General features: G+C 33.8%; 2 protein-coding genes across 3 annotated transcripts; both read right to left on the reverse strand.

Moving 5' to 3' along the window:
- Positions 1-31: 31 nt before the first annotated feature.
- LOC146911041 (U3 ribonucleoprotein (Utp) family protein) lies at positions 32-6,277 on the reverse strand. Its single transcript, XM_085723728.1, has 11 exons — positions 5,886-6,277; positions 5,652-5,811; positions 5,025-5,506; positions 4,022-4,243; positions 3,615-3,938; positions 2,933-3,286; positions 2,753-2,833; positions 2,563-2,640; positions 2,095-2,481; positions 849-980; positions 32-554 (listed from the first exon to the last, which is right to left on the reverse strand). The coding sequence occupies exons 1-11, from the start codon at positions 6,171-6,173 to the stop codon at positions 366-368; spliced, it is 2,697 nt and encodes an 898-aa protein (XP_085579854.1). The 5' UTR covers positions 6,174-6,277; the 3' UTR covers positions 32-365.
- Positions 6,278-13,338: 7,061 nt separating this feature from the next.
- U1A (spliceosomal protein U1A) lies at positions 13,339-18,499 on the reverse strand. Of its 2 annotated transcripts, none has more exons than XM_085723730.1 (5): positions 18,354-18,499; positions 18,100-18,272; positions 14,715-14,808; positions 14,166-14,257; positions 13,339-13,879 (listed from the first exon to the last, which is right to left on the reverse strand). In XM_085723730.1, exons 1-5 carry the CDS (start codon positions 18,436-18,438, stop codon positions 13,595-13,597), a joined length of 729 nt encoding a protein of 242 aa, XP_085579856.1. In that variant the 5' UTR covers positions 18,439-18,499; the 3' UTR covers positions 13,339-13,594. The 2 variants fall into 2 exon arrangements, with proteins under 2 accessions (XP_085579856.1, XP_085579855.1); XM_085723729.1 differs by having other exon boundaries at positions 13,339-13,888.
- Between the last annotated feature and the right edge of the window lie 1,545 nt (positions 18,500-20,044).

A 20,044-nucleotide genomic window follows, 5' to 3' on the forward strand; every position in this document is an offset into this window, starting at 1 on the left:
ACATTAATGTACGGCTGTAAAACAAATGAGATAAAATATGAAGACAATCTGATATATAACACCAAGATAAGAAAATTGTCGCAGATAAGAGATTCTCTGTAACCACCTTAACAGCTAAAGCATAACAAATTGGGAAATAAAATAACATTTTTGTTATAAGCAAATCAACAATTTAAGCTGTGATACTTTGAATACTCAAGGGAAGCTATTCTCCCTCGTTCTATTATCTCTTGGATGACATAAGCTTCCGCCTACCAAAATCGGTCTATTTTTCTCTTTCAATCTCCGAAGTGCATCTTTCCAAAGAATACACTGAAAATGGTGAATATTTATAGAACTGGATCACAATCAAAATTCAGTCCCACTTACTTTTTTCCCTTGACCTTCAACTTCGACTTTTTTATGGCTTTGCTATCATTGCCTTTGCTATCATTGCCTTTGGTTCTATTCAACTTCTTGTTCTTAACACTCTGTTGCCGCTGCTCTGGTTTATCGTGAGGATTCACTTCCTCAAATTCTATCGGTTTTATAATAACACCTGGTTTCTTCACCACCTGCACATACAAGAATATATTTACAAGACAGCTACAAGAATATATTTACAAGACAGCTACAAAAGAAAAAAATACAGGTGCACATCAAACTGTATTTTTGCAAAGTAGTTAGTTCATTTAGTAGAAGAACCCTCCAAAACCCGTAAGTATATCCAATTAAGAGCTTTACTACATAAAGGAGGACGGTCCAAATATCACTCTTAACTAATTTAAATAAAGGCTACAATACAGCATGATGATAAACACAAATAAAAGGATAAAATGTTTGCCAAGGAACTGTTTTGAAAAACTTACTTCAGGCCGAGTAAGAGGTCCAAATGTAGTTGCCGGGTTAGATTCAGGTCCAATGGGCATACGCATACTCTGATGAAAGACATCTTTGGAAGTATAAGGAAAAGGCACCGTTTTTGTTTGGAGTTTCTCGGCCTGTCATATCCAAAAGAATAAAATCAAAACCGGCACAATAACTTGACTGAGATGAAAAATAAACAGTACAGAAGACAATGGTGGCTGGCAAGTGGCAACATGATTCAAGCCCACTGAGTGCGTGTGCGTTTGGTTTTGCGGTGATAAAATTGATTTTCTAAAATTGATTCTGACTAAAAGTAAATTGAAGGTAAAGTGATTTATGATAGGATACATTAATGTAAAAGTGAGTGAACCATACATTTATGTATAAATCAAATCTAAAATCAAAAGCTCTAATTTCTAGTTTCTAGTTATACATTTGAGTGTGTGAATCAAATCTAAAATCAAAAGCTGTAATTTCTAGTTTCAAGTTAGAATCAGCTATGGAGGCAAAATCAATTGTACCTGAGAACAACCTAACATGACAAAATCAATTATACACCTCTAGAATCAATTTTGACTTCTCCAGAAGTGGAACCGAACATACACTAAATTAAATAACTTAAATTGATTATACAAATTCAGTTCCTCCAGCCAAATGGCGTAGAGCCGTAGACCAACACTGAAGTATTGTCGATCTTTTATTTTGGTCAACACGGTGTGTGTGTGTGTGTGTGTGTGTGTGTGTTAGTTATAAGCCTATTTGAAATCAGTTTGGACTGGATGCGTCTCAAAATCTAATTTTGGAATGACAGTTACTGCTTGATTACTACTACTGCACACATTAGATGTTTACATCAACTCAAAGGTATTCAAAACAACATTGTTACCTGCCAACATTAGAGCATAATATATACTTTTGAAATGTTGGAAAATAAGAAAAATTTAATTATATTATTATTTTTAAAATTTGTAAAAAGTTTGGCAAAGATAACCCTGGTAATAAAGAAGAAAAAAATCAGTGGTGTAAGATACTGATATCTTAAACTGGTATAAGCTGATCCCACTCTGCAACAACATATGGTAACAGAAATATTGATAAAAAATAGCAATACCACAAATCTTTGTAATGTTCACTGCAGTTTCGTATTGTAAAACAAACCATTGCAATTTCCGACATAGTCTTCAATGTTGATGTTTATAATTCGGAAGCATATGAAAGGTCCTAAACCTTGTATTTAAAGTCACTAACCTTCTTGCTTGATTTCTCAGAGATGATGACATTTTTTAACTGAGCATCCTTTCTCTTCTTGAGGGCTTCTTCCCTTTTTCTCTGGGAACTTTCATGTTCTTTGACCATCCAGGATGGTAAACCTTTCTTTTGCTGTATATCAGTCCATTGACCCCAACCAGGAAGTAATAGAGGCTTCTCAGGCTCGGGATTTTCTTCATTGAGGATCTCCTGCTTATCCTTTTCAAAATCATCTTCTACATCATCCCCAGCAAAAGCTTGCCGAATGAGCTCCTCTTGAGATGGAAGTTCATAAGATGGTTTAGATGCGGAAGTCAGAATTCCATCCACCATCTGTCCTTCATCATCTGTATCGCTATCCTCTCCCAATTGATCTTTTTCAGAGCTCTAGAACATAAAACGACAACACATATTCAAGCTAAACCAACAATTCAGTTTATATTCTTGGCATATACAAAGACTGCATACCTTTACATCGTGCCTAACAGGCCTATTAAACTTTGAAGACTTCTTGATGTCTGTGTCTATACCATTTTTGTTTTTTGCCTGCCCCATTATCAGTAAATCAGTCCAACAAAATGCCATATATATGGAAGATATCAAAAGTTGTTTTGATAAAAGAAACAGATCACAGATATAAAAAAGCAATATATTATACCTTTTTCCATGTATCTGAGGCAAATATGGAAACTTCGTATGTAGTTTTTGGCCCGGGATTTTTTACAATCTCATCAAAGTTCTGTGACCAAGTTTCAAGAAATGCATAAAATGTGTTATACCCATTACCATAAAGTAAAACAAACATCTGAGAAGTCCAAGAAAATAGGAAATTATTCACCTTAAAAACAGATTCTTTGCGAGTATTGATATTCTCTTGATTTAAAACTGAATCATTGATGACATCCTTCTGCAGATGATCACTTCCCTCATTCTCAATGTTGCCACTTTTCTTGGCCTCAAAGTCATCCTCGCTATCACTGTTATCGTAAAACTTATCTAATTCCACCTTATTATCAGCACCAATTGTTTGGGCTTTAGCCATTCCAAATACTCTTCTGCCACTGGTAGATGCTACTTTTGGATCTTCTGAGCCATCAGAATCCTCCAGCTTCTTCATGGAATCTTCATATTCTTGTACAGTAAGGTTGACTTCTTCAATAGTTGCTTCTTTTCTTTTCTCCAATCCACGCCTCTATACCACAACAAATCAGATGGAGGCCATAAACTAAAAGCAGAAAATTACCATCTGACAATTTCAGGCTTTAATGATACCAAAGAAAATATTTAAGAAACCAAACATTTGCAAAAGATATATGCCTTCATCATAGTTGGAGATCACCCTTTCCAGTATCAATAGGACATGTATTATTTAAAATGTTAATGATTCAAATAAAAAAATTATGTATATAAGCCATAGTCTTTGTGGGCATTAGGAACATACATATATATACCATCAGAGGTTGGGTAACTAATATTTATTTCAGGAAAACAAGAACAAGAGAAGAAGAATAAATAATTACCATAAAAGGTAAAGATAGCAATCCCGACTTGGGCATTTCATCATCTTCCTCCAGCACTTCTAGTGTCTTTTGTTTTGCTTTTCGCAAAATCTTGTTTGCCTTATCCGGATCAGAATCAGCAGCATTCTCATCATCGGCATCTTCATAAGTGCTATCATCACTGCTGCTACTGTCCATGGTTTTCCTTTTTCTAGTCAGTTCCTCGTGTCTTTGAAAATGTTCAGTCACGGCAGCACGAGTTCCTTCATCCTGCTTATCTAAACCACGTTGCATTTTGCGCTGAAGCCATGGACTTTTGTGTTTGTGTCTCAGAGTCATGCGTTCCTAAAATAAGTTGGGAAGTGAGAAAAAGATTACCAAGAACATTTATCTTCTTTTATTCAATAAGACTGTATATACATATATACCTCAGCCCTCTGGCGTTCTTGTTTCATGGCATATTCATTAGCAGCTTCAGGATCCATTTCCAACTGAGAAGACTCTGCCTTCAATCTAACTTTCTTTAACAGACGATGATATGTTTTGGACTTAATCTTTTTAACATGTTTTGCCTTCATCTCATGACGAAAAAGAAGGCTCCGCAATTTAGCAGCCTGGTTATGCCCATCCTTCTCATCCTTTATAGAAACCTATCAAGCATCATAAACAACAAAAAACAACGGAAATTCAGTCAAATAATGAAAGCTTTGTAAACAGAAATTTGAACAGTGCAGTTGGTGCTATTAATTTTTGGCATGAGTAATTGAGTATGGAATTTTCCTAAAAGAATCGTATTCTATTATTCTAGTCATATATGTTATTACATTGATGGCGGATGGAGGACAATAGCGGAAACCCAAAAATTTATGATTTTATGCTGCCATATCCCACTTAAAACACCATGGCAGTAGTAAAAAAATTCACTGCTGCAATCCAATCTTTCTACATGGTTGGTTAAGAGGAAGAACAATAAAAATACTGAGAGGAGGGGGAGATTAAATAGAGAGGACACTACAATTCAATAATTTGTAAGGCATTATTGAAACCGAAAAAGTAAAAAAAAATTAAAATCAATACCATCTTAATTCCTCCTCAGTTATGTCCGCCAAGGTTATTTTCCAATCATAAAAGGGAGAACAACAATCTTATTTAAATTTAATCTATTGTATGATAAAATCCAACAACCAGTAATTTATCAAACAAATCCATGTTTGAATTTTGAAATTTACAAAGCTCCATAAATGCTAAACGCAAAGTAGTTCAAATTTACAAATGAAAATTCAAGACATTTGGGTTATACATCAATCATGGACTCGGAATGCATGGGAACCTGGAAAAAGACAATCAGGTTTCATATTCTATGATCCTCTACTATCGGTAATGTAAAAAATGATTACCAGCTAACATAAATTACATAAACAACAATCATACCTTGTTCATGTCAAGAAGACTACCACCATCGTTTTTATGAGCTTCCATAATTTTGTCATGATGAACTAGTGCAGCCATATTCCTCTCAAATTTAGTTCTGGGTTCAAATTCAGAAGCTATTGCTCCTATAGTTGAAAACCCTAGATCTGTCTTTTCATCAAAGTACTTAGTAGGAGCCTCCCTATTTCTCTGAATAAGGGGTTGCCACTTTGTGACTTGTTTCTTTGATATGTCATACGCCACCTTCCTTTCCACCTTCGCTTGATCTGCCTTTGGAAGTGGTGCATGAACAGTTCTAGAACGATTCTCAATTTGTTGATTTCTTAACCGGAGTCTTGAATGATCAGGATCGTCACGAAGAGGATTAAGGAGGTCCTCGATAGTAATTCGTCCATCACCTTCCACAACATCGTGACTAGGATTATTTTCAGACTCTAGATATAGCTCCGGAATAACATCATTCTTCCTCGCCTTCTTATTGCCTACGATATGATAAAAATTAAAAGTGTGTCACAGTTTCGATAACAAAATAATCAAACTCTGCAGCAACAACAGCTAGTGGATTCACTCACAATATGCAAACAATTGATTGATATGCAAAAGCTGAACACGTTTATTTATTCTTACCATCAAAAGGCTTGCTCGGCATACCGGTAATTCGTTGTAACATCCTTTCATGTCTCTCATCATCTTCCTCCCCAGAATCATCATCAGAGTCAATTTTCTTCCTCTTTTTTCCAATAAAATCATATCCGTCGTCGTCATCATCAGATTGTACATTCTCATCCTAAACAAACAAATGGATTCAGACAAATGAAACACGAAATGAACAATGAAATTGAGGCAACAGTTATAAGATACCTCGAAATCAGAAGAAAGGTCATTATTATCATTGACAGAGACAGGGTCGTATCGCTTATTCTTTCTAGATTCTTCTTCAGGTTGTTCTTCTTCGTATTCGTAAACATCGCTGTCGATTTCATCAACATCAACAGGAGTAGGGTTTAAGTGTTGGATCTCTTTTTTCAAAGATGAAGGCAAACGAGGACCGGTTTTCTTCCGTTGATTGTCGGAAGTCTTCTTAGACTTCTTTTTTCCGATGTGGCGGTTGTTGGCGTCGCCTCTTTCCTTTCGCTTCTTCTCGGCCATTTTTGTTGAAGCGTTGAAGCAGAGAATGTGTTGGGGAAGAGTGTAGACCTAGCAACGCCGCTAGGTTTAGAGATTGCCAAAGACCTGATGATTCTAGTTCTAGTGAGAGTGTCTCATCTCATGCTAACCTAATTGTCACGGTAAAAGTATTGACAATTTTGTTTTAAAATTCTTTATAAAAAAATTGCTGCAAAATTTTACGTCAATGTTTTTATTCATTATAAAAATCTAGGTATTTTTCGTCCTAAAAATTGTTAATGAAAACATTGTAGGGATTAAAAATGACGACTTTTTATGGACTAAAAAGAAAATTCTCATTATTTATATGGATCATTTATTTAATTAACTCTTAATTGAAATATGTGTAGATAGACATTGACTTAATTTTTACTAAAAAACAAAAAAAAAACTACATGTATAAATTATAAACTAGTTCATTGAAATTGTCAAATAGACTTGTATGTCTGAGAGTAGACTTGGCCACAAAACCCGCCCCCGCCACAAAACCCACCCCCACCCGCTTTTTAAAATTTACTTTATTAAATTTTATAATTTTATTTCCATAAGCACCAACATATTTTAATATATTATTACTCTTTAGAAACATATTTATTATAATTATTTTGCACTTTTGAATTTTTCTATTAGATCTTTAATTATTAATATAATTATTGTTTTTGTTGCTATGAAAAAAATGAAAAAATATGCATTTTTTTAAATATTTTATAAAAAATAGAGTTTTCGCGGGTGGGGCAGGACCGGGACGTCCCCATTGGAGACGGGGTTGTGTGTTCAATTTTTACCCTTAATATAGTTTGGGGACATGGACGGGTACATGGAAGCGGGAATGCTTAAACCCGCCCCCGCCCTGTTGCCATGCCTATCTGAGAGTACTCATCAGAACATTCATGGCGGTGTTCTTCACTTTTGAATTCATAATTAATCTCGTTAATAACTTTGTATTGGTATATTTCAAAACTACAATTTAGTTATTTTTTATTGAACCAAAATAAAGTGGAAGGTTGTTTACATGTGTTTATGATAAACAATCATGTAAATCCTATGACATATTTGTGCAATTATTTCTCATAAAAGTTTGAATATAAAAATGATAAAGATAACGTTTATTTCGACTGGGTCGAAATAATTTTAAAAGTAAAAGAAATTAGACTGACGCTACTTAACGCGAGAAAATATCCAAAAAAAATTAACGACCGCACATAATTGTTGTAGCACACCTCCATGTTTACTTCCACTAATCCCTTGTTGTCCACTAATCACAAGATCCAACACTTGCTGTTTATTCGGGACAGATTCGGGATGATATTATTCGTTGTTAATAGCATCTCTCAAGAAATAAACTTAATAGTAAAAGCAAACAACTTTAAAGAAAAAGTAACTTGATTGAATGATTAAAGAAAAAGGTACACAAAATCATACATTTTCTTCGATAATCTCGTTTCTCGCTGTAACATGGATAGTTTGAGTATTGTAAGGTTTTTGTGAATGGTCTGTGACTCTTATTTCCTATACATAACAACTCATATACTAAGTAAGAAAGTAATTGTAAATAACTGTCACAAACTAAAAGCATTCGACACATATATTGGTATGCTCTCAGATTTCTTGACAAGCTCTCACGTGTCTTCGACCTTTTGTTTGTGCCTCCACACAAGCAATTTGAAATTATTCTATGGAGACTGAATGACTTTAAAATCTCTAATATGTTAAGTGCTAACACAATATGTCGAACTCACTAAAAAGAATAACTTGTCCGAGTGTGTGACCTAACTTTTTTAGTCTTCAAAGTAAAAAAAAAAGGTAAAAGTGTTTTTGTTTCAAAGCTACCACACAAAAAAAATTAAAATGTGAGATTTTTTTTTTGACCGAAGCAAAATTAACTATTATCATTAATCAACCAATGTTCAATACAAGAAGGATAAGAATCAAAAATACGGTGACTAGCCCAAGAACAGGCCGCCCTAGCTAAAGTATGAGCAACCATGTTCGCTTGTCTCCTAATAAACTTCACCTCGAAGTTGGAATGTAAAGCTAACTGATAAATAATACTAGAAACAATAACATAGAATTCTGAATCACCATGACCTTGAGACGATAAAGCATGCACTAGAGTAGATGAGTCGGACTCAAAGACAACCCGGTCCCATCTGTTTGCATCAGCAAAGTGAAGGGCCTCGAGTAAGGCTATTGCCTCCCCCTCCAAAACTGTCATATTTGCCCGCTGCCATTTCGTTTGAGTCCGAATAAATTGCCCGCGAGAGTCTCTAACACAACACGCAAATATTTCCGTATTTGGGTTAGAATATACCATTCATAAAAAAAAAATTATTTCCGTATTTGGGTTAACAAATTTTATTCTCGAGAATAAAATACAATTAACATTAACTACCAATTTTTCCTCTAAAAGAAAATTTAACAACCAATTTTTCTCTCCTTCAAAAAAAAAACCAATTTTTCTCTATCATTTTGCGTTATTTCAATTTTAAATCTTTAAAATAAATAAATTTATAAAAAAAAACTCCTAAAAATATCAAGAATTTACCAAACACATTAGGACTCCTATAGAAGTTAAATACCAAAAATAACTTTTGGAACCATGAAATAGACATTAGGACTCGTAATAATATACAAAGATTTTAGCAAATAATTCATGATTGGAAACATAAATTCTTTGTATTTTCAATCAAGTCGGTAGCTATTCAATTTCGAACTTTGTTAATATACCTGTTTTATCAAGGGAAAAAAAACTTTGTTCATATACCCTCTTTCTTGCACTCTTCTTGGATTTTATCAACACGTATCTTCGTTAATATTTATTTCTTATTTGTGATCAATCATATCCAAGAATATGGCCATGTTTGTTAGATTACTCATCTTCAATATCACATATTCGAATAAAGTCATGAAATGTTGTGCTGTTATAACAACCATCATCTTTAGTTGTCTGATTAATTACTAGAATTGGTCTCATATCACATGACATACATCATCTTTAGTTGTTTGATGGCTTTAGCTTTAAAATTTGGAATGTGATAAATTTCACCTTTGTATATTGATAGATACTCATGCATATTTTGACATCCAACAACAACGAGATAGTACTTTTCAAAAAAGAACTAAAACAATTTATGTTTTTGTATATGAAAAAATTATTTTAAAAAATATATTAATTTTATTATAAAAATTAGATATGCTTACCTTTAGATATTTCAATCATGCACATGAAAGAATACGTGTATCACGTGCAGTTCCAAATCAACAATAACAACAAAATTTATAAATTTATAAACTTTAGGAGATATGTATTTTGACCAATCAATTATGTTTCTTGTAACTATTATAACTATTGAAAATGACTTCTAGAAACTAAGACTCATGCCATGATCCGGTTCTTGACATCAATTGATAACTGGAAACATCGTCCCAAAAATAGTGAGGTATAAATCACAATAACATAGAATTTGATAAAGCAATTTAAAGATATTTTTAGTCATGCTTGGTGTGTTAAGCAAGTAAAACTTCTAACAAAAGAATAGAATACCATACAATATCCACAATTATGTCATATACATAATCTCACAAATGCAATGTTGTCTTAAACATAATCCATTGTTGTAGAATATGCTTGTATTTGTATATGCAATTACCGTATATCACAAATCATATATACTATTTTTAAGTCACTCAGACATGGGTCACCTGTTAAAATTTCCTTGTGATAGCAAAGATCATCTTTGCTGTGATAGCAAAGATTACTTGTTGTAACTTTGTAAATACTATGTTGGTTCCCACTAGCTAGGGACTTACCACTTCCCTTTGCATATAGAATCAGAGTCCATTTTGATAAACCCTAAGATATGTTGTTGGTTACTTCATCAAGGTTATTATATATTAGGCCAAATACCACGTTTGATCCGTTTGATAAAATTCTCAAGTAAGTTTCAAAAGTTTCAAATAGATCCTTTTAATTTGACAGAATTCTCAAGTTAGTCCTTTAAGTTTCAAATAGGTCCTTTTAGTTGATAAATTATTTCACCGTTACCCATGCTGTCAGTTAATAATTAACTCATGTTGATGTAGTCATAAAGTTGTTGACTTTGATCAAAACGATGTCTTTTATAAGCTCCAGGGTGTCAAAACGTTACGTTTAATGGTCACAAATGATCATTCTAGCACTATAAATATCGTTTAATATGGCCAGAAAGACATTTGTTGTTGTACATAGCTGTCTTTCTAGCACTATAAATGATCATTTGTGACCATTAAACGTAGCGTTTTGACAACCTCGAGCTTATAAAAGGCAACATTTTGATCAAAGTCAACAATTTAACGGCTACATCAGCATCAGTTAAACGGAGACTGACAGCAGGGGTAACGGTGAAATAGTTTATCAATTAAAATTACCTATTTAAAACTTTGAAACTTAAAGGACTAACTTGGGAAATTTGTCAAACTAAAATGACTTAATTGAAACTTTCGAAACTTAAAAGACTAACTTATGAATTCTATCAAACTAAAAGGGCCAGAAGTAGTATTTGACCTAATATATTATTTGTATTAAGCTCCTATAAATACCCATACTTTCTCATATCATTCATAAATCTATAAATTTAATGTATAGTAATGCCACTTACATGTAAAAGCATAATTGACTTGCAATTAAAGTCCTCGTGTCATTTTCACAAACGAAATTTATTTTTAAACACCCAAACAATCAATCTAGAAATGAGATAAGATGTAATATACTGATATGTATGATGTGAAATGGGAGATGGAGATAAAATGAAGCGTTGAAAATTTTAAAATGTCTAAATACAAAGTGTTCTTTCACAAACATCGAGTAATCAAGACATATCACCATTCATGTCAAGAGACATCACATTGTACCAAAAAAGGAGAGGTATGAAAATTGAAATAAAAGTAAAATTGTAACAAATTAGTTTTTTTTTGTTTGTTAAAACATCATATAATATGCGACAGTCATTATGTATGAGATGAGACCGAGGAGTAATTAAAAGTGACAGCAACTGAGAGACAAGGAGAGAAACCCATCTTGGAGAAACAGAACACATGCAAATGATTTGGTGGCATAAGCATTCTAGACACAACAGAGTTGCACGTGTCCTGCTTCTCCAACAAGGAGTTCTCAGCCTATATAAACCATTACACCTCGAGTTTGATGAAAGTTGAAGTGGAAGTTTAACTTGAGCTGGGAAAAATGTGCTCTATATATCAATGCAATTTTGTAGAGATATGAGGTAGAATGAAATTATTTAAGGAAAAATGTGTGTAGTTAATGTTTCGGTCTCAAAAAAAGGAACACTCTGCCACACCATACGGCATACCATACCTCATCATGCAAGTACTACAATACATGCACACAAAAAATCAAAGTTGCAATGTCTCTAAGGAACCCAAAACGAATCATATATATTTGTCTGCTTTAAGGCAACAATTACAAACTCTTTGTTGATTTGAGGTTCACTTACACTGTAACAAGGAAATAATCACAAGCCATCTTAATGTCTATGTCCGTTTGGATCGAGAATATTTGGGTCCCACGTGCTTACGGGCTAGCTCTAATAATGTACGGTGTTTGATCCCTTTTCAATTGCGTGGAATTGCTGATTTGTATGAGTGCACGTTGATTTTGCGTGTTGAGTGCAAGTTTTTTAGTATGGCATATGTGCACCTATTAGAGGGAAAAGTTCGAAGGCTCCATTACCTTTTACCTCAAAGTTTTTGGTGGTTGAACAGATATAGAGTATGGTAGATTACAAGAATTTCAAAGACACTAATAATAGCCGACAGAAAAAAAAGTAAACAATGAAATGAAACATAAACATTGGTTTTGGAGGACATATAAATTTAAGACAAACGTGCTACTCAACCATTTAAATTGTTTTGAGTTTCATCATGCATTTTAATGCATGTACGATCCTCCTGCAATAATGAATAATATTGGTGACCATCTCCTCTGTTCATAGCGGATGGTGAGGTCTAGCTTGTCCACACTCCACAACATGCAAGAACCTATGTCGTGCAATATTGGTTTAGATATTAGATAGGCTATTTGTGAGGATTTGTTCATAGGTTAACAATCACTTTTAGTGTACATGTTTGAAATGTAACCATGTTATAATGACAAACTTAGTATGTTAATACACGTCAATGTTTACTCAAAAAAATACACGTCAATGTTATGTTGTATTCAACCCTTTTATCACTCAATTCGGTAACTCTCTCACCCCAAACACCAAACGTCGAACCAACATTATCCCTAACACCACTATTTTTCCGAAACTCCAACATTTTGATTTGGTAAACACTTCACGACCATGTTAAAATACCATGTAGGAAGAGTACTTTTTTTTTTGAAGTAATATTTATATTTGGACACCTACTCTCTCTTTATATCATCCGCTTATCACCATACCTCTCTCTCTCCTCTCTCTCTCCTCTCTCTCTCTCTCTCTCTCTCTCTCTCTCTCTCTCTCTCTCTCTCTCTCTCTCTCTCTCTCTCTCTCTCTCTCTCTCTCTCTCTCTCAAGGTGTTGGATGGTTTTGAGGGTGGATACAAATCATTTTGTTTTATTAGTGTCGCTTGGAGTTGTTATCACTTGAAGATGATGGCCATGCTCTTTTTTCTTTGTCATACGTTTTTTACCTTGCTGTACAAGAAATTGAGGTAGATTCTTGATGAGGTCATTATCAAATCTAAGGACTTGCATAATAAATATTGGCGTGTGCATCTATGAAGCAAAAGCTTTATTTGGTGACACATTCATTATTCAAAGGCTTATGAAATGCTCCCCAAAACAGCTAAAGATCTGCAGCACTGGATGTGTTTTTTTTACTACGCCATTGCCACTGAGAAAGGAACAGTTTCTTGCTTGTCCATTAAATTTGGGAATTGATAAATCTCCCAATTCATTTGCTCCAATCCAAACCTTAAGTTAATGCCAAACCTTCAAAAATCTGATTTTTATTCCATTTTTTTTGCCAATGTAACAAAAAAATTACAAGAGGATAGCAATTCACAAGATAACTTAAAAAGTTGTATACTTGAGCAAAAAAGAGATCATGTATCTGGGGAAATCTCCCCCAAACAAGAAAAATGCATGACAAATGACAGATCCAGAAAATGTAAAATAAATCTGTCATAGATAAACTCGAACCAAATAGTAATTTACCATGATAAAAAAAGATAACAATTTTCCAAATACAGATTTTTATAAGAATGTTAAAGTTAGTGCACTAACTACAATCATACAAGAACCAAGGCTGCTGCGGGTAAACAGCCATTAAGAAGATAAACTATTGCATTAGATGGATTAACAACTCTATGCGAAGATATATGATTCCTGCCTTTCTTGCAACATTAGTTGGAGAAATCACTGTCTATTTCTTTGCATAAGTTATCAACATAGGGTTTTGTGGGGCTATCTTGAAACCTTGCAGCGCCTGCATAGCCACTGTGGATTGCATCTCATCTCCATATTCCACAAAGGCAATTCCTGGCTTAGCTTCAACCATTCTAACTTCCTTGAATCCAGGATATTGAAGAAACAGCATTTGAAGCATCATGGGAGTGGTCTCGTTGGGAAGATTCTGAATAAAGAGAATATTATTTGGTGGTGCAGGAGCCTCAGGTAGCAAGGACTTTGCACCGCCCGGATAAGGTATCTGGGATAACTGCATTATTAGAAAAAGTGTGTAACAAATGCAGAATAAAAATTGTCCGTGCTTCTGTGTATTATAGAATAATTTGCTTTGAAACAGATAGAGTGTCATCGCATCTTCATTATTTTGATTCCAGCTTTTATCAGAAAACATACCAGTTCGAGAAAAAATACCATAAAACGGTTAAAATTATGAAGATGCTAGATTCAATGAGACAAAGTACTGGCACATTAAGATGCCTATAATATGACCATTGTCTAAAATAAACTACAACAGCAGAGAAACTTACAGCCGGAGTAGCACCGTAACCACCAGCATAAGCAGGATTTAGGCCAGTTCCAGCTAAATTAGCGTCGTTTTGGTCCTTCCTTTTTTTGCCCGCTGAAAAATGTAATTGGATATGTAATTTGACTATGTATATTTATTTATACAGTACATATTACCGATATTCATTAAAAGAGTTGCATCCGTACTGGACACTAAAAGTCAAAAGTATTGCGTAAGTCTGTTCTTTGCTGATGAAGGAAAGCATAAAAAATATCATTTATTGGATATTTTCCTTCTTCATTGTTAATGTATTATCACTTACAGAAATCATGACCCCAAAAGCCCTTTGGCAACCAAACCAAACAAAAACCCCCGACAACATCAACAAAAAAAAAAAAAACTAAGAAATATATTGGCCTTTTGTTGCCATTATTGGGCACTCAGTGAGTTGGGCCCTCATTTTGAAGAGAAAACGTGCTTAGTTAAGTTTGTTTATTTCCAATATGAGCTTAAACTTAACAGTGCAGGATCCTTAAAAAAAAAAAAATAGAGAGAGCTCAGAGAGTTATACCTTTGTCATCGTGCCTCTTTCGTTTTTCCCGAGGAACAAAAGTACCGTCTGCTTTTGCTATGACATCAGATTTAGTCCTGGCATACTGTATTCTCTGCATAGATTGCAAAATTGAATTCAATTTCTTGCCTGAGAATAGTTTTATGGAAATGATATAAACTAACAAACTATTGCACATCCGATGGGTCCAAACAGACAAAACAAAAAGTTAAGTTGTCTATATCACAATATGAGGGATTATGATAGAGATTTGGGCATTATGGGGTGGTCCCACATTGAGTAGTATGGGATGCTCGGTGGTGTACTTAAGTGACCTTGTTCTTCCCCTTTGATAGATAGCTTTTAAGGGATGGTTTTGCAAGTGCTTAGATACTTATTAATTGGTATCACAACTGGTCGTCGGTTGCTTGTAAAGAGCTACCGACAGAGGAGCAGAGCGGAAAGGCTGTATAAATTGATGTAGTGCTACAATAGATTAGAGATTTGTTATGGGGTGCCCAAGTCCCACATCAAGTAGTATGGAATGTTTGGTGGTGTAATTAAGTGGTTTGGTTCTTCCCCCTTGATTGCTAGCTAAGGGAAGGTTCCCTAAGTACTTAGATACTTGTCTAATTGTAATAAAATTAATATCTCGTGATAAATTCTACTTTTAACTGACTTAGCTGTAGACCAAACAAATCTATTTTAGCATGGGGGAAAATGGATAGATATCAGAGAAAAAATTCATGTTGCTGGAGATTTGAAAAATATCAAACAGGTCTAGCCAGCACGAAAAATAACACATATCATGGGCTAGCAAGAAAGCCATGCATATGACCAATTAAAATAAAGCTCCAACGGCACAAATCAAGCAATTATTATCGGAGCACGCAGTGATAGAAAGCAATTTTCATAGCTTCAAAACACTCAGATAGAACTAACTGCAAATCTCACCATACCACACCATCCATTAAGATAGACCATACATCACATAATTTTATTTGTGTGCGAAATAAATGTAAAATATAATTTCATCCACAAACTTGTGACAAAGCTAGCTCAATTAAACCTATTAGTAGTTGTTCACAACAAAAGCAGACTGTGACTACAATGTCATTGTCAGAGATATAAATCTTTGAATCACGACTTTGGGGAGGACATTAGAATCAATTCCTGAAACTCTGGGTTGCAAAACATTAGTCTGCCACAACAACACAACAATTTTTTTGAATATTTGTGCAAAACATGTTATATGTTACAATATGTATATCTACTAAAAAAGGAATATATTGGGGTGAACATGTTATCTCCGTGTCCATGAGAAGATCCGCCTATGTATTAATGGTCAATCTTGTGGCTATGCTTATGGATTACCCAATCAAAGACAAAAAGGCTAATTCAACAAAATTATAGTGAAGGAAGCTAATCTCATGGCCATTCTTACGGGATACCCGTAGGCTATGTTTGGGAATTGGGTTTTGGAGGGAAAGGGAGGGGAAGACATATTTTTCATTTCTAAATTAAAGAAGTTTTAAAATGCTTCGAAAATCAATTAAAAATGTGATTGAAATATTAGATGATTATGATTGACTATCAGTGTCATTTTATCAATTTTTTAAAAATCCCAAATGTACATCAAGATATATTATAGACTTATCCCTCTAAACCATACTCTTATTTGATGTTAAGGGTCTGTTTAGGAGGGCTTTAGAGGGTTAAGTCTTTATTAGATGTTTTAAGAAAAAGAAAAAAAGTCATGATAAATGGTCATATAATAATTCAATCGCACTTAATTGATTTAACAAAACATTTTATCGTATCCGTAATTTATTTATTTTTTAAAAAAGTAAGCTCACCCCTCCTAAACCCTCCATCCTAACATACCCTTAAATTACATTTATAGTGAAGGCCCCTAAACATCAGACACAGTCAACTTAGCACAAAAACAGTAAACCACGTACAAGTCTGTATTTAGTTAATCTGTATTTAGTTGATCAAAATTGAACTTGATGGATCCTTGACATTGGGGATAAATATGACAAGTCGTACTCGGCCAGTCCTTGGCATCAGTTTTACTATTTTTCTAGTGTTCTAGACTATTTCTGTCTAAAATCCATTATCATTCCAAGAAAAATATCTTCCTATTTTGTTCATTGAGTGTAGGGGAAGGATTTGGAGTTTATCTAACAAAGAGAATTTATTCCACGGATATAGTTAACTTAGCTCAAACACGAAAGTCACTTTTGCCGGTCATCACAAGACAAGAGCAATTTTATGCAACATTTCACATGTTTGAACACTTCCTTCACAGTAAGAAGAAGAATATATTTAGGTGGTCATGATATCTCCGTCCATCGGAAGATCAGCCTATGGATCAATGGTCAGTCTCATGCTATGCTTTTGCGATACTTGATCGAAGTCAAAAAATTTAAAAAGCTAATTCAACAAAATTATAGCGAAGGAAGCTAATCTCTTGGCTATTCTTACATTAAGTTACATAAATTTCAAGGCCTCAAAAACAAAACACTTAGTTAACTAGCTCAAAACGACCACTTGAACACTTGGGGATAAATATGACCACTAGAACTGAGTCAGTCCTTGGCATCAGTTTTGCTATTTCCTAGTGTCCTATACTATGTCTAAAATCCACTATCCTTCCAAGAAAAATATCTCCCTATTCTGTTCAATGAGGGAAGGGGAGGGACTTGAAGCATGTCTACAATAACAACAACAACAACAACAACCAAACTTTATCCCACTAGATGGGGTTGGCTACATGGATCAAATTACGTCATAATGTTATATCATAAAACATATTTTGGTCCAACTCATTAATCTCTAAATCTTTCTTTATAGTTTCTCTTATAATTTTTCTAGGTCATCCTCCACCTCTAGTGATCTGATAAATAGCATATCTAATAGTTTCTCTAGTGATCTGATAAATAGTTTCTCACATCTAATAAAGATAATTTATTCCATAAATAGCATAGAACACAATAGTCACTATAGCCACAGTGTCAATCATCACAAGACAATATCAATTGACATGTTTAAACAGTTCTCTTCTTCCTTCTGCATTTTCATTTAGCAAGACCAACATAATATCTATAGAGGAGACACGACTGGACACTAAATAAGCATTACACATTTACACCGAAACATTCCTTTTTGTTTTCTCAAATCCAATGGCATGTTAACTATTCTAAATCTCCAAACAAAATTCAGCTAGAGAAACCTATGTCATGTTGAAGATTGTTATATATTTTCATTTCATGTTTAATAATAACTAGAATTATCATAAATTAGAATAAAATTACACCCAAAAAATTCTAACTGAAAAAACTAAAATCAAATTAAAAATACAAAGTAAAAGACAATTTAAAAATTGAAGAGCATATGATAGTACCATGGGCTTATCATAGAAGGGGAAACCTTGCATTTGCCTAAGAGCATTAGAAGCAGAAGTAACATCCTCAAAAATCACCCAAGCTTGACCCTTATGTTTCAGAGTCTTGAAAGCTAAAACCTCAAGTATCTTCCCAAATTGACTGAAAACAGCGTGCAAAGATTTCTTCAACTCTGCATCAAAATTAGAATAGATATAAAATAGTATATAAATGTAGCTAATGAAAAATTGATATTATGGAAAAAAGAACGAACCGTCGATTTTGATTTTTTCGTTGAGGTTGTTGATGTAGATGGTCATGTTTTGAGGGGGTTCGGGATTAGGGTTAACTTCAGCCATGTTTGTGTTGAGATTTCGAAGATGAAAGAGAGAGTGAGGTTCTTCACGACGGGGGTAAGGTAAACCCTATGAGCCAGCCGGAGAAGCTAACCCTTTGCCGCACGTGTTTTTTTGTTTGTTTGTAAGCTTTTGGGCTTTAGGAAATCTTATCATGTGCGTCTAATAGTATTAAGCCCAATTCAATGTGAGATCCAAGTACAATTTTACAAAATTGATCTTTAGACACCTAGCAATTGCTCACAACCATCTTAAAAGTCAAAAAATGCCCTCTACGCTAGTTAACTCCATCTTAGATTTTATGTGTTTGTATCGGCAAGATTTGGTCTTTATGTCCCATTAATTTGTAATTGGTATATAAAGTCGATGCGGTCTATGGTCGTCTTGTGCAAGAACTTGCTTATTAATAAATTTTGCTGTTTAAAAAAAAAGTTGATACGATAAAAATTTGAAAAACTCGTGGGTATTTTCTTTTGTTTTTAGAGAGAAAAAAATATTAGTTTATAACATACCAATATTAATGTAGTATTTTTTTATAAAATATTAGTTTATTTTATATAAAAAAAATCGATAAAGCATTTATACTTTGCTCGTTGTGAATTTTAAGTACATATATTTGTAGGGGTGTAAGTGGTTCGGACAAAACCAACGAAACCGAAAGTCCGAACCGAACCAAACCTGAAAAAATATCCGACCTTGTTTGGTTCGGTTTGAAACTGATCCGAACCAATCGAAACCAATCTAATTTGGTTTGATTCATGGTTTTTCATTTCGAGATCCGTGAAACCGATGAACCAATCCGATGATAACCACACTCCTTATTTTACTAATAAGATCCTACCTCATACAAACTTTTGGTTAGGTTCAAAATTAAACATAAAATACTTTTTAATCCATTCACTTTCTCTCATCTTCATTTCATCTCATCAGTCAGACTCTTTCATTTCTACTAAAAAAAGAAACCCTAACCGTCAACCACACCAAACCCATTGTTCATCGCCACCGGTCACCGCTGAGATCGTTATCTCTTGGTTAGTTTTATCATGTTTATGTCATTGATTTATACTCATTACATTTCATTGTTTTCCACGTTCATTTTCTATGTCATTGATTTATACACGTTATGTTATATGTCATTTTAGTGAAGATTAGAAAAGTCATTAAAAAAGGAAAGCATTTGCGATTTGCGTAAAATTTTGATCGAGTGTGATGTCACTGATGTGTATTGATAAAAATTGAAATAAAACTATAAAATATATATACTACTCAATAAAATTGATGTCATTGTGTATTTTGATCTCTTTATAAGTTTTACAGATTAACACCAATCAATTCTAAACTTATTTACAAAGCATCTTCTTGTTCGGATCTATCAATATAATGTTATGTTTCAAAGTCCAAACGGTTGGAAGCCAATGGAAGAATTAATACTTGCGAATAAGTTTTTCGAAGGTATATTATTTGCAGGGGTTTTTTAATTGCAAATTATTGGGTTCAGAAATAATTTTATAAGTTTTAGAGATTTAAAAATATTAGAGATTAACACTAGTAAATTCTAAACTGATTTTAATTTTGATTTTTTTTTGACAAATTTTAATTTTGATCTGTC

This window comes from Medicago sativa, chromosome 7 (genome assembly GCF_051527215.1).
Source record: "Medicago sativa cultivar Bolivia chromosome 7, Bolivia_mono, whole genome shotgun sequence".
NCBI classification, from domain to species: domain Eukaryota; kingdom Viridiplantae; phylum Streptophyta; class Magnoliopsida; order Fabales; family Fabaceae; genus Medicago; species Medicago sativa.

Coding starts and splice junctions, on each gene's coding strand:
- LOC146911041 (XM_085723728.1), bottom strand. CDS start 6,173: ATGGCCGAGAAGAAGCGAAAGGAAAGAGGCGACGCCAACAACCGCCAC. Junction 2,482..2,562: donor CTGTTAGGCACGATGTAAAG/GTATGCAGTCTT, acceptor TTTATGTTCTAG/AGCTCTGAAAAAGATCAATT. Junction 555..848: donor GACCTCTTACTCGGCCTGAA/GTAAGTTTTTCA, acceptor TTGTATGTGCAG/GTGGTGAAGAAACCAGGTGT.
- U1A (XM_085723729.1), bottom strand. CDS start 18,438: ATGGCTGAAGTTAACCCTAATCCCGAACCCCCTCAAAACATGACCATC. Junction 18,273..18,353: donor CGAAAAAATCAAAATCGACG/GTTCGTTCTTTT, acceptor ATTTTGATGCAG/AGTTGAAGAAATCTTTGCAC. Junction 13,889..14,165: donor GTTACGGTGCTACTCCGGCT/GTAAGTTTCTCT, acceptor CTAATAATGCAG/TTATCCCAGATACCTTATCC.